Source organism: Pongo pygmaeus, chromosome 4, assembly GCF_028885625.2.
Source record: "Pongo pygmaeus isolate AG05252 chromosome 4, NHGRI_mPonPyg2-v2.0_pri, whole genome shotgun sequence".
Taxonomy (NCBI): domain Eukaryota; kingdom Metazoa; phylum Chordata; class Mammalia; order Primates; family Hominidae; genus Pongo; species Pongo pygmaeus.
Window position 1 is genome coordinate 148,695,422 of NC_072377.2, and position 14,109 is coordinate 148,709,530.

The 14,109-nt window shown below is 36.7% G+C and overlaps 2 protein-coding genes across 3 annotated transcripts in view; one reads left to right on the forward strand and one right to left on the reverse strand.

Moving 5' to 3' along the window:
- Positions 1-1,534: 1,534 nt before the first annotated feature.
- On the reverse strand, positions 1,535-12,970 carry YIPF5 (Yip1 domain family member 5). 2 transcript variants are annotated; one of them, XM_054488311.2, is made up of 6 exons: positions 12,837-12,970; positions 12,154-12,273; positions 7,728-7,900; positions 6,412-6,557; positions 4,525-4,706; positions 1,535-2,823 (listed from the first exon to the last, which is right to left on the reverse strand). In XM_054488311.2, exons 2-6 carry the CDS (start codon positions 12,261-12,263, stop codon positions 2,661-2,663), a joined length of 774 nt encoding a protein of 257 aa, XP_054344286.1. In that variant the 5' UTR covers positions 12,264-12,273; positions 12,837-12,970; the 3' UTR covers positions 1,535-2,660. The 2 variants fall into 2 exon arrangements, with proteins under 2 accessions (XP_054344286.1, XP_063521311.1); XM_063665241.1 differs by having other exon boundaries at positions 12,588-12,955.
- KCTD16 (potassium channel tetramerization domain containing 16) overlaps positions 12,884-14,109 on the forward strand; it is a 325,798-nt gene continuing 324,572 nt past the window's right edge. Inside the window, exon 1 of the mRNA XM_054488308.2 lies at positions 12,884-13,311. The gene's annotated coding sequence lies outside the window, so the exon portion shown is untranslated. The remainder of the gene's footprint in view (positions 13,312-14,109) is intronic.

Here is a 14,109-nt window from a genome sequence, read left to right on the forward strand (position 1 = left end):
ATTTCCATAAGCCTAGTTATGCAGCTCTTGAAAACAGCCATTGGTAAACACGGTATTATAGCAATGCCATAAAATATACATTTACTCCATATGTAAAGTCAACTACATGATCTTGGCATGTATACATGCATGAGTAACACACTAGTGTAAGTCAACTTGCCACTCCACTCACAAGTACAGTATTTGGAGATAAGGCATGTTTCAGTCTGTCACTCCCACAATGAGTTTCAGTTACTCAATGACAATCACTGGATGAGCTTTTAGCTATGGTGAGTGTCTCCAGTGTTTAAAGATACCTGCATGCTTTTGGTATGAAATGGGCCTAAAGCAAGGCAGGTAATCTACCTGGTACTTAACTGAAGAAACGGAAATCTATTCCAATGATAGACAAAAAAAAAAAAAAAAAAAAGCCACATAGTACTTTTTGAGACACAGTACAACAGTCTTTAATGTATATCTAAATATGCCTACATAATAGAGTTTGATAAGAGAAGTTTTGGCTATATATGACACTGCATGTAATCAAACTCTAGAACATCAAATGCAACTCCACTGCATAGCTGTTTTGACAGAGCAACAGTTAAGCATAAAACAGCTTTGCACCTTATTATTTTGGAGCAAAATAAAAACCACCAAAAAAAAAAATCTCTACAATAATTTAAACTAAAAATGTTGTTAGGGATAGGGTAAACAACGAAAAAGAAAATAATTTGATCCATATGTGATATTTGGCTGAAGATTAACAGTGTTAAGTCTAACCAACAGTGAGATAATTTTAATTTCCAAAGCATCTTCTACCGTTTATCAGCAATATTTGGATATTAAGGGAAGACATTTGCCTTAACAAAAACTATATTGAAAAAGACAAATGAATTGAAAAAGACAAAAATACTATCCAAGAATTACAATAAAAAATTTGGTTAAGTTGGAAAGCCTATCAAATTGCTTTCCAAATTGCTTTTCTAAAGCAATTTGGTAAGTTTGAAAACCTAGCCCAAAACAAATTAATGACAGGTGGGTTTCTCCAGACGATTAATGAAGAAAAACATACTTATGTGAATGAATAAATATGTTATTTCTCTCAACCTCTTTTTATGCTTTGAAAACTTGTTCTAAAAATAAGAACCATTGATACATCAGTTTGGCATTTTTTATTTAGTCTGAAAATCTCTTCAAAAAAAAAAAGCAGTATTTTCCTCCCTGTACCATATCTTTCTCATAACTATAACTGAGCTTTGTCCAGAATCAGAGGCAGTTTTTCTAGAAAAAGCCAATGATCACTATACAAGACACAGTATTTTCCTACAGATTCTCTCTAGCAAGAGAACATGACAATATAAATCAAATACATTTAATACAATAAAATAATGTAACTCAAACTGTTTCTCATTTAATCCTCTTTTTGTCTGATTCTACATTAGCTGATTTCTATTCTTAAAGCTTAAATCAGGGGTCAAAATCAGAGCCTAGTTAAAAAAGAGACAAAGAGAATAACAGAAGTTTAGTAAAAGTAAACTCAATAACACAGTTAAAATTAATTGGGAAAGTTTTAATTAATAAGCATTCAAATGTACTTTACATTGATAACTGCAATACTGAATTTTGTAAAACTTTAAATATTTTCCTTAAAAAAGGTTAGTGATTTTTTTTTTTATTTTTGGGAAATATGGAGATCCAACAATTATAGCATTAATGCAACCATTCCAGGTCCCTAAGGTTGAGTTAACATTAATATTTAAGTAAGTGTTCGCATTTCATGTCTACAATAAGGTAGACTGTGAACTTCCTGTATCTCTGAATTTTAGCAAAAATTCCATGAGATAATTTACAGTAATGTCAAATTTTTGGAGTGCAAACTCATACTCTACAGTTGGATAACTTTTTTGCTTTGAGTATACCTGACTTGAGAATACAAGGCAATTTTTCTTTCCTAAATCCTTGGAAAAATATTTTTGCAGTAAGTCTTGTGTCTCTTTTTTTTTTTTTGAGATGGAGTCTTGCTCTGTCACCTAGGCTGGATGGAGTGCAGTGGTGTGATCTCGGCTCACTGCAAGCTCCGCCTCCTGGGTTCACACTTTTCTCCTGCCTCAGCCTTCTGAGTAGCTGGTACTACAGGCGCCCACCACCACGCCCAGCTAATTTTTTGTACTTTTAGTAGAGACGGGGTTTCACCATGTTAACCAGGATGGTCTCGATCTCCTGCCCTTGTGATCCACCCGCCTCGGCCTCCCAAAGTGCTGGGATTACAGGCGTAAGCCACCGCGCCCGGCCGTCTTGTGTCTTCTTTACTGTGACTGGGTGGTTTTTAAGAAAGGTTATCAGCTTTGTGTTTGGTTTCCCACAGTTGATAAAAATCTATCAAAAACATTATAATTTGCAAGGAAAAAGGTTTTTCAATGGCTGCAGGAACCATAAAGAAATAACATTTCTTATTTGTATAAACACAAACATTTAAAGCTAGTCACACTGCAGGTAAATCCAACATAGTATTCAGAAGTTCTATAAAAATGAACAAGAGATATACGTTTACTTTCATTGCTCCAACAGTCAAATGTAAATCTGCATGAGAGTTGCGCTGCAGCAGTTCGCTGGTCCAATTTAAGAGTTCAAGGTCCTTTTTGTACATCTGGCCCACTGATGTCCACATCCCAGATAAATTTTCAAAAGACGGAAATCAGGGCAAAGACTCCATATAACAAAGCGCAAGGATATGCTACTAAAAGTTGCTGTCCTTCCATGGCTAATGCAGAAATAAATATTTTGGAAGCAGAAAAACTACACCATCCAATAATCCCAGCAGTGAGAATGATTCCTACCATTCCTCTGTAACCAACAAGGAAAAAGGGGGGAGGAGAAAAAAAAGCAGATGAGATTAGTTATGTAAGAATACTACAATAACCTATTCTAAAGCATTTTAAATTTACATTTTAAATCTGCAATTAGACATATGCAAAAATAATCAGGATTTTTTTTTTCAAATGCTAAAATGTACCTCACAGTAAATTCAATGACGGTGAATCATTTCATGTGATAAACAGCTTTTTTAGAACTATGTTTTACTTTTTAAAAATATAAGGTCTCTCATTGTTGGCACTACTGACATTTGGGCTGGATGTTATCTTTGTTGTGGGGGCTGTCTTGTGCACTGTCAGAATGTTCAGCAGCATCCCTGGCCTCTATACGTAAGATATGAGTAGCACCCTTGCCCCCTATCAGACATTGTCAAATGTCCCCTTGGAGGCAAAATTGTTCCTAGTTGAAAAAAGGGTTTTAGTAGAAAATAACTTGGGTCAAATTCAAATATGAATATATAAATTCTTAATAAATAAGAGTGATTTCCACACTGAAAATATGAAATATTTCTATTCAAAGCAGAAATAGTGTAAAGCATCATCTTGCCAAATTTCTTGTATCAGACAAATAATTGACATATTTGTTTCTCCTCCTCCCAAACAGCCACTTTAGCTTTCAAAGTGTAACAAAGCCTGACCACTGGTAACCTTTAAGAGTAGTCACATGGAGATTTTATATTGAGACAATCTGCACACTGGCCACAAGGAGGAACCTTATTGGCGGTAATGTATACCTTTCCTTTTTTTTTGAGACAGAGTTTCGCTTTTGTTGCCAAGGCTGAAGTATGCAACGGGGCAATCTCGGCTCACTGCAACCTCTGCCTCCCGGGTTCAAGTGATTCTCCTGCCTCAGCTTCCCGAGTAGCTGGGATTACACAGGCATGTGCTACCATGCCCAGCTAATTTTGTATTTTTAGCAAAGATGGGGTTTCTTCATGTTGGTCAGGCTGGTCTCAAACTCCCGACATCAGGTGATCTGCCCGAGAGATGGGGTTTCTTCATGTTGGTCAGGCTGGTCTCAAACTCCCGACATCAGGTGATCTGCCCGCCTCTGCCTCCCATAGTGCTGGGATTACAGGCGTGAGCAACCATGCCTGGCCATACCTATCCTTTTAACCTAACCTAAAATATCATTTAAAAATTACACCATATTTAAAGCTGCTTACAAGTACATCTATCTGAGAAACACCGCAGGCTGACAACAGCCTCTTATCATAAAAAGAATACATTTCATTTCCAGTTAAAAAGCTGCCCAACAGAGAGTATGTATTTATTATTCGTACATTTGGCATATGTCCAATGATTTCAAGAAATTAGGTGGGATCTAGAAAATATCAAAGAGGGTAAGCATAATTTGAACACTAATGACTTGACCTTTTTCATGTAATATTTAACAATCACCCTGTTCAATTTGTTACCACTATGACAATGGTAAGTAAACACAAAACTAGTGAAATTCTTGATCATGGGTAAAATAGAGATGGTATAAAGGTTTTTAAATTTATTCTCATTACCATTGTTCTTCGTCCAAAACCATTTGGCACTGTCCCTACCACAAGAGGCACTATCTGATATGTTTGCTGAATCGGTGATTTATCTCAAACTGAAGATGAGGTGAATCCTACTACATAGAATTGATCAATCAACCCCCAAAATAAAGAACAGTACTTACTGCAAAGAAAATATCACTGCAAAGCTGGAAAGTAGGATCATGGGCAGAAGACAATATCCAAGGACACTTGCCACACAACCAAATGAAACACCTGTCATACTCATTAAGTTTAATAAACAAAACATTCCTAGACATCCAATTGCACTGATCCCGTATACATAACCAAACTGGATTTTGCCAGCCTATGGGTAAAGAAGAAAGATTACAGGTTAAAGGGCAAAAAATCAGTTATTTCTGGCCTTATTTCACCTGAATCAGTACATGTAGCAAATAATTCATGAGCATCAAAATCTACTAATCTATCTATTCTTTAAGTAGAGAAGTAAAAGACTGAGCAGACTGGCTTGTTACATTCTTTGTAACTTTAAAGTACACAGATATTTGGTTCTCCATTTTCCAGTTAGCGTGTAGGCTTGGCATAGAAGTGAACAAATAAAGAGACAAAAGCATAGCAGAATCACCCAAAATAGTAAGATTTCTAAAAAGAACTCTGGATGATTTTAGGCAAATAAACTAGAGACAAGATGGAAAGCCATTCAAAATGTCTAGATAATAGTTATATCAGTTGAAAGTACCTAATTCCACCAAAAATGCCCCAAAGCATTAATTCTCATTGGTGGAGGTAGTCATAATCTTTCTAAGAAGAAATCTTATGATTCACTTTATATGGGTGTTAGAGGAGCAAGGAGAAAGGAAGTCAGGATAAACAGGAAGCCAGGGTTCTATGAGGAACAGAGAAGAAATGGCAAAAGGAATATAATGGAAGTTTTTTTAATTTTTCCAAATTATTGGCTGATTTATACATTCCTTTGATTAAGAAAAGACAACAATAAACAGTTTAAGCACTGCAAAGATTAGCTAAATTGGAATTATCCTGTTAGTCAAGTTTGTGAACAAACTTTGTATTCAGGTCACACTATCACTAAAACCAGTTTACAGAAAAGCCTTCAAAAAGTTATTGATTTATCCAATTTTTGTCACATAAAAACTAAATTAGGAGAATGCCTCTACAGATTATGTTAAGAAAAAAATTATTGGGACTTTTATTAGATTATTTGTAAATACTTGATTAAAAATGCAGAAGTTTGAAAAAGCTCAGCTGAGATCATTGATGAATTAATTCATGTAGTAATAAAAAAACTCACACTTGTATAGTGTTTTTAACTTTTCAATGTGTTCTCACATAACCTGTCTTGTTTCACCTTCAAAATAATCTTGCTAGGTAAGCAGGATAGGATTATTTTCTATGAGAGGAAACTGAAGGATTAAATGATGTGGCCAAGGGCAGATCAGGAGCACTCAGTTCAAGCCCAGCTCTTATGACTAAAAATCCCATCTTCTATACATTACATTAGTTATCTAATTCAGAGACATAAGATAAAATAAATATTAACAATTATCTTTACAACTTTTCTATTTTCAACATGCCTTAACATTCTTGGGAAAGTGATAAATTGGTAAAATAATTATATAGAAAAGTAATCATCAGTATGACTAGAACAAAATATTAACCAAGGTTTAGAGATTTTTTAAAAAATGCTGTCATTAAAAAAAAAAAGCAATAGTGTAAAAACTGTAAGTAACCTCTGAAAAGACAGAATTCTAATGAGGGACTGAAGCTATACCTGTTGTTTACCATTTTTTTTTGTTTTTTTCCCCCTAATAATTGAATCATTTCTTAGAACAAGAAATGATTTTTAAAACATGCTACACTTACTATAGATGGAGAACTAATGAATGGGTATAAATACAAGCAACTCAATACTATTCCAAACACATCAAAGACTTGAGGTGTAAATCGGAGTTTCAAAATGGCTTTTGGTAGAACATTGAAAATTTAAAGGCTGTTCTTTAATTGCACCCTGAAGGTTGAAATGAAAATCTTACCAATAGCAATGTGGCTCCAAAAGCAAGGCAAAAAACCATTGGACCTGCCAAATCAGTTTCATTCATGATGCTGCCATCTGCTACTTTTAACGGATGTAATACTGTTAGTGTTTTTTGCCAGATGTGGTCAAAATTGATACCTAACTCTAAAGAGAGAGAAAATTTAAAAGTTAATTAGGATTTGTGATGTATTTTTAATTGATCAAATCTATGTTGAAACAAGAGACAAAATGACATAGCATCAAAAAAGGATCTAGCAATATTGGATGACATTATTATTATTATCATTATTGTGATAGGGTCTGTCTCCGTCACCCAGGCTGGAGTGCAGTGGCATGATTATAGTTCACTATAGCCTCAAACTCCTGAACTCAAGTGATGTTCCTGCCTCAGCCCCTTGAGTAGCTGGGACCACAGGTGTGCGCCACAACACAGAGCTAATCTTTTTCTTTTCTTTCTTTCTTTTTTTGTAGAGACAGGGTCTTGCTGTGTTGCTCAGGCTGGTCTTCTGGTCTCAAGAGATCCTCCAGCCTCAGCCCCACAAAGCACTGGGATTACAGGTGTTGAGACATTGTGCCTGGCCTGGATGATATTATTTTAGTGAGTTCTCTATGCCAGTCTTCAATGTGGTACTCATCCCACAAATATGTCATTTCCGGATTGGTGTTGGAAAAGGGTATGGATCTGATGAAACAGACACTTATTACATCCCTTAGGTATGACTACATAGCAAAGAATATACAAAAAGGATTAACAGTAAGGGGTTCTTTACCTGGGGCTTCAGGAATACCTGGGGGCCCGTGAAACTGTATACAAAACTACGTCTCTATGCATATGTGTGCATTTCTTCTGAGGAGAGTGTTCATACCTTTCATTAGATTTTCAAAGAGTATCTAGTTAAAAAAAAAATGTTCAGAACTACCACTTCCTAGGTTTTGGAATACAAATTTGAAAATCACCATTTTTTTTAGTGATGTCACTAGTTCTGCCAGTTTATTTCCACACAGAATAATGGATAGCACGCTTTTTCTTCTCACTTTTTCCACTAGCAGAATTTAGTCAATAACCTGAAGTAAAAGTCGATGCTGACATAGTAACATACTTTATTATCACTATTAAAAGATCTATTAAAAATCTGGTCCTCTCCGGCCCAATGTGGTTTCACATATACTCTGTTTAAAATGAGTTGTTTAGCAGAAAACTTTTTTCCACAGATTATTTTTTTAAAGGAAAAGACAATTTCTCCAAATTAAGATTAATTTTCACTAACCAGCTGAATACTATTGAGTACTATCAAGTGTTGCAACAAATCTTACCTTCTAATAAAGGTGGCTCATCCTCAAAGTTGTTTCCATAGAAAGGCTGAGGTGAAGCTGGAGTATATGCCTGAGTTGGCTGGTAAATCTGCCCAGTGTATGGCTGTTGTGGCTGCATCATGTCCGGAGGGACAAATCGGCCTTGCTGCGAATAGTCATAGCCAGCATACTGTCTATAAATGAAAGAAAGTTAAATTTTTCAGAGGTATTTCAACTCTGTATAGTTAATATCCCTTAAATTCCTAAATTTTCATGTGACAGCTAAAGAATCTTAGTTGTGAAATTCCTCAGATACAAACTTTGCCAATTTTTGTAAAGCATGGTTGAAATGATTACTAAGATCAAGCTTATTATCTACAATAAAAAAATCATAATTTTTATAGAAAATCTTCTTAATGATACCAATATTCACTTACATAGCACTAAGCATTTTACAAACTGTTAAAGGTTAGGAGGTCAACAAATGAAAATGTAAAAATTTTGTCTATTTTTCTCCCTTAGTGGATATATACAATATGAAGATACACTATGAAATAAAATCTATGGCTAAGACTGAATGAAACCTTAGGATGTTAGACTCTGTAATACATGTTATATAATTTTTCACTGTAATTTGGATAGCCATTGAATTATCATTCTTCTTTACTCTTCATAGTATGTTACTTTTGGCAAGCGGACAAATCTCTTTAAGAAAAACCATCAATTTAAAAACAGAGTGGACAAATCAAGCTTTTGCTTTGTGAGCACTTGAATGTAACAAAAGATTTTTAGTACACTTTGCATTTGAATAGTACTTTTTCAAAGTACTATTTTTCAAAGTAGCTATTGTCTCATTTGATATGTGCTATAGCAAACCCTGCATCTAGAGGGAAAGGCTTATCACAGCTATTTTAGTGATAATGGCAAGAGGGAAGAGGAGGATAATGAAGCCACATCTTTAAGCATCTGTTCCATCATGTTTTGAAAAAAATCCAACTTATTAATGGGACTAGTCTAATGATATACTAAGAAACACAGATGTAAAATAATTATTTTAAAAGATATTCTAAAAAATGAGAGCTGAGAAGCCTTAGAAAACCTTTAGTCTAATTCCCATTTAAATTCTTATAGTCATAATGTCAGTTGTTTTCCTTGGGGTGAGGCTCTCCATCCGTTTTTGAGAAAATATCTGCCAAATGCTCAAGTCTGAATAACCATAGTTTATCAGTTGTTCTTTCAAATAAAAATGGTCTTCATGAAACAACAGCCAGTTCAGCTTGCACAGGTGCTTTTTTATAGAGACAGTAATTGTACTTTAGTATGTAGTAAACACTAAATTTCTTCACAAAGAATAATAAAGAAATATGTGTACTAAAGGGTCAGGATTTAATAAAAAGATAATTCTTACTGCTTCCTCAAAAGAATCCTTAAATGAAATTGCCTGCCTGCCAACTCTCTAACAAGTCTATAGAGTGATAAAGAATACGATGACTACTAGAACAACTTGATGCCACTACCTTGATTCATACTCAGGTACCAGCAGTTTTACCAATCAATACTTTTGCAACAGCACTGCAAATGTTAACATACCTAAAAAGGTATATGATATCTTAGTATTGTTATGAAAATAACTTTGACCTTAAAGAATCTCAGAAGAGTCTCAAGGACCCTCTGTAGTCTACAGCCTAAATTTTGAGAGTTGCTGATATAGACCAATAAATTTCATGTAAGGAAGAAAAGTACTGCAAGCAGTTGATTGTTTCAAAGGTGGCACCATCATTCCATCTTCAAGAGGAAAGGTGAGAATGACAATATCATAGAATTTTACTATCTTCCTTTTCTGGCAGGACCTATTCAGGAAAATTTCTGACTTGTTCCTGCTGGTTTTAAACTAAAACATGGTATGGCAGACATGATCTTTACAGGCTAAAACAACATACTTTCATGGCAGGAAAAGCAGCAGATACTAAATCAATACTCTCATAAGTACTCTGTACCAATAACAAAGATAAAGCCTCTTAACATATTGGGTTGGTTACCTAAGTTCATGGAAATCCTCAGATATTCCATAAAGATACTACCAGGTAAGTCAAAGAAGAAAAAAAATAACAGCTTTCATAATTTAAAAAATGTGACTTGGTATTATGATATATTTCATAAGCATATCTAGAATACAATGTGGAACCTGTCCAATTTTCCATTCATATAACTCAACAGATTATGATCAAAGGGAATTTTATACTTTTTTGTTTTTGTTTTTTTGGTGAATGGATGTATGAATGATACTTGTGAAACACCTATAGAGGAAACCAAAAAATGTTAAAGCTGACTTCATTATGGCAAACGCAGAACTGTGTACTAATAACAAGTCAAGTTAAAAACGTAAAGACAATGCAAGTAATATGCTATTTGCACCTAGATTCTCACCAATGGAGAGCTAAAAGTTATTAGCGGATCTTTGTTACTAAATTAGCGAATCAAACAAAATATTATTTGGTTAACTGAGATGGACACTTAAAATGTCATTAGATTGCAGATCTACTTGAAGGTACACACAGAAGAGTTCAGTTTTTACAAAATAAATCTCAGACACTCAAATTTATTACTGTTAATACATTAGGCTTCTTGTTTTCCCAGGCATCATCTATAAACCCAAGTTTATAGCAATAATGGTTATATAATCACCCAGAATAAAACTTCATCACTAGTACTGAAGCAATGCTTACTGGTACATGATTTGGTTGGAATGAAACTGTGACAACAGTTAGCAACAAGTGCTAACCAGCAACAAGTTGTTTAGAATATCTAAACTGCTGTGTGGAGAACTGAAATGACTGTTAAATGGAATGAGACTATAAGTCACACCTTTTAAGTGATGCAAATGTGGACAGGACAGAAAAGAAAAGCAGAGGCAGATAAATCTCGTAGGCTGCAATCTAAATGGAATAGCTCTGTTGAGTTCTAATCATAAAAACCATTCGGTTAAAAACAGGCCTGCATACAGAGACAGGTTCTCCGAAGCCGTGTTGCTGCTTTAGGCAAGCATTTATTAGATGGACTCTGGCTCTCCTATATCAGAGCAATCACCAAAAATACATATTTTAGGTAAATAAATGAATTGAAATACCTCAATACAAATTTTCCAACTCTGCCCATTAATTTATCAAAAGAGATAAATCCTCACTGGTATGTAATTAAGTAACAGAAAAGAGAAATGAATCACGGGGTATTTTGACATGCTCACTCCCATTGTTCAAATGTGTTAAGTTTTAGAGGGGAAAACAAAGCCTTAGAATATACCAAATTAAGCAGACTCAAAGAGACTATACGTTTTAGAAAGGATAGCCTAACCAAGACAGACTCTATCATAGAGCCACACTGAATTTGAATTTTGTTTTGTTTCTTGAATTCTTAGGCACTCTAATCCAAACACATTCCTGTATTGCATGTTTCTCACAAACTGACAGATACATAACCTTCCCCTGCCCTCATCGTGGAACACACTTCATGAGGTTTCAAATTCGGGATCCATGGATGAACATCATTTAACACATGAATTGTCTGTAAGTTATATATGCACATTTATTTGGGTGTTTGAGTGAATGCATGTATTTATGGGAAAGAGGCCCAGTTGTAATAAGATTCTCAAAGAGATTCAGAACCATCTAAAAAAGTTTAAGCAATCCCAGTATAGGAAGCTCCTGTATTTGACAGGAAGCTGATAAGATTATCTCTAGGGTCCTTAGAAACTAAGGAGATGATGTCCTAGGTAAGATTGCTAGAAAGCCTTCAGTTCATGTATTTTTGTCACAAACACCAGGTACTATAAAAAGATCATTTAAAAAAAAAAAGTTCAGAGGCTAACGGCTTTGAGTCAACCTCCTCAGTATGCAACTTATAACATGTGTGGTACTGACCATAAGGGTTTGAGAAAGAGGAGTAACTAGGAGTAATAAAAATGATTATCAACTGCTGTATGAAAATCACCTGATGATTCGTAATAGGAAGCTTACATCATTAAATAATGTCACTAAACACTTTCAATTAGCACTGATAAATGTCTCAGAGTTGGAATGATTTAACTACTAACAAAATATTTTAATTTTTCACTGGTCCCATGAACTAACAGCTTATCTCCTAGGTACCTTAAGCTCCCATCATCATCTAAATACAGAAATACTGTTACTAGAACACAGTTTTTCAAACAAGCTACTTTTCCATTCATGGTACACCTGAAGATTTTGCAGAAGACACTCAACTCTAAATAGAACAATACCTTCAAACCCAAGCCAGTGTCACATCTCTCTCCAGAGGAAGAAGATTATGCATGAAAGATCATACTCCTGATAAAGGACATGTTCACACACTGTTTTGGGCAGAACCAAATATTCTAAATATGTGTTTTCACTGCAAGGTAGACTAAATTAATTGCCAAAGATGAAGTTACTTGCTATAGGGTCCTCCACTTCCTCCATAATCATAGGACTGCTGTGACTGATCATCGATGCTGTAACTTGTCTGGTAGAAATCCGTGTTTAAGTTTTCAAAGCCTGACATTGCAAATAATCTGTAATAAAAGAGAAATGGCAAATACTCCTTATGCTCAAGGTTCTACTGAATTCGTTCCTGGCAGTCTGCTTACGCAAATACAGAACACAACAAATATTTTTTCAGTAATTCGGAGGGGGGATGGGGGCGGAAAGAACGCAGCATTTGAAGGGCGGTAGCGGAGAGAAAGAAAATGTCTATTCTTTAAGTTGAGGCCCAGTAAGACAACTCCACCTTAAGGAGCTGATATGCCTTCCATTAGGGGCGAGGTCGTGGGAGTTGTGGTACCATAAGGGGTCTAAAATATCAATAACAACAAAGATAATTTTTCACCTTAGGACTGGGCTTTACAGCTGACAACGCGACTGCTTCCTTGCAAAATAAGACCTGCGGCCTGCCAGGAAAGTGCAGAATCTGGAAGGTCGCGCCTGAGGTGCAGCGGCCCGCGTCAGGGCAAGCGCTTGAAAGGGAGCGAGGGTCTGAGCGAAAGGACCAGGGCGCGGCGCCGAAAGACGGCAACAAGCCCATTTGCACGGGTGTGGAGAGAAGCTGAACAGTGTGCCACGGGCCTGGGTCACTCACCAAACTCTGAGGCTGCGCTGGCGGCAAAGGCAGTAGCTTCACTAGTCCCAAACAATCCCCAAACTCTGTTTCAGACCCTGAACCAGCCCCCTTGCTACGTGTCACAAGGCCAAAGAACTGCTTCCGGGGCACGCCCGCTCGCGCAGGCGTGTTAGCAGGTTGGGCACCGGTGGGCGGGAGGAGGAGACACGAGTATGGAGCTTGCGCAGTATCTACCCAACGTGCGGCTGGCCAGTGCGAAAGAGGAAAGTGCTTCCGGCAGCCTGATTAGCGGTGGAACCAGGAAAGCGCAGGCGTAGCAATTGCTGCTTACTCGTAGGTAGGAGGAGGAGTTTCTCAGACCGAGGTGATGGAGGAAGACTGGGAGGCGCTAAAATGAGACAGACGGAGCCCCCTCGCCTGTCCACAAACTACAATGCCTACAATGCCTCGGTGTCTGCATTTACTGTGATTCAAGCACTGTGCTAAAGTGTTTGTATGTATTATTTAATCTTAACAACCTAATGAGATGGTTACCCTATTTCCCTTTTGTAAGTGAAGCTATTAAGTGTTCATTCATTCTGTGCTAGCTGCTGGGGATACTGTGGTAAATATAAGCTAGATGACAGATGACATCTACCCACCTGGAGTTGGTGGTGGAGAGGGGTAATCGAACACATACAAATGCAAGTGAAATTGCTACTAATATTCTTTAGTGCTCCATAATTCTTTGAAAGAGTAACATTCATCTGGGAAGAAGAGTCTATAAAGCCACTATAAGAGGGTTGTCAAAGGGTGAGTGGGAGTTAGAGAAGACCAGAAAAGAGAGGAAAGGGCGACGGTAAAGGAGGATAAGGGAAAATAGCCTGAATATTTTAGGCAAAGAGAACAATGTGTGCAAGATCTGGGAAGCATGGTCTGAGGAAAGATGAAAATCGAGCTCTGAACTTCAGCATTATTAACATTTTGAGTCAGGATGATTCTTTATTGGGGGCTGCCCTGTGCATGGTGCTTAGCAGTAGCATCCCTCATCTCTAGCCATTAGATGCCAGTACTCCCCCCAACCAACCACCACCACCATCACCACCAAGTTGTGACAGCTAAAAATCTCTCCAGACATTGCCAAATCCAAATGTCCTTGGGGGTGGGGGGTGGGGGCAACATTAGCTGAATTTGTGAACCACTCTTCCAAGTGGAACCTGAGTGACTGGAACAGCAAGTGAGGGGAGCCACATAGGAATTGAGGCTGGAATAACAGGAAGGGGCCAGGAAATATCCTATGGGATTTGTGTAT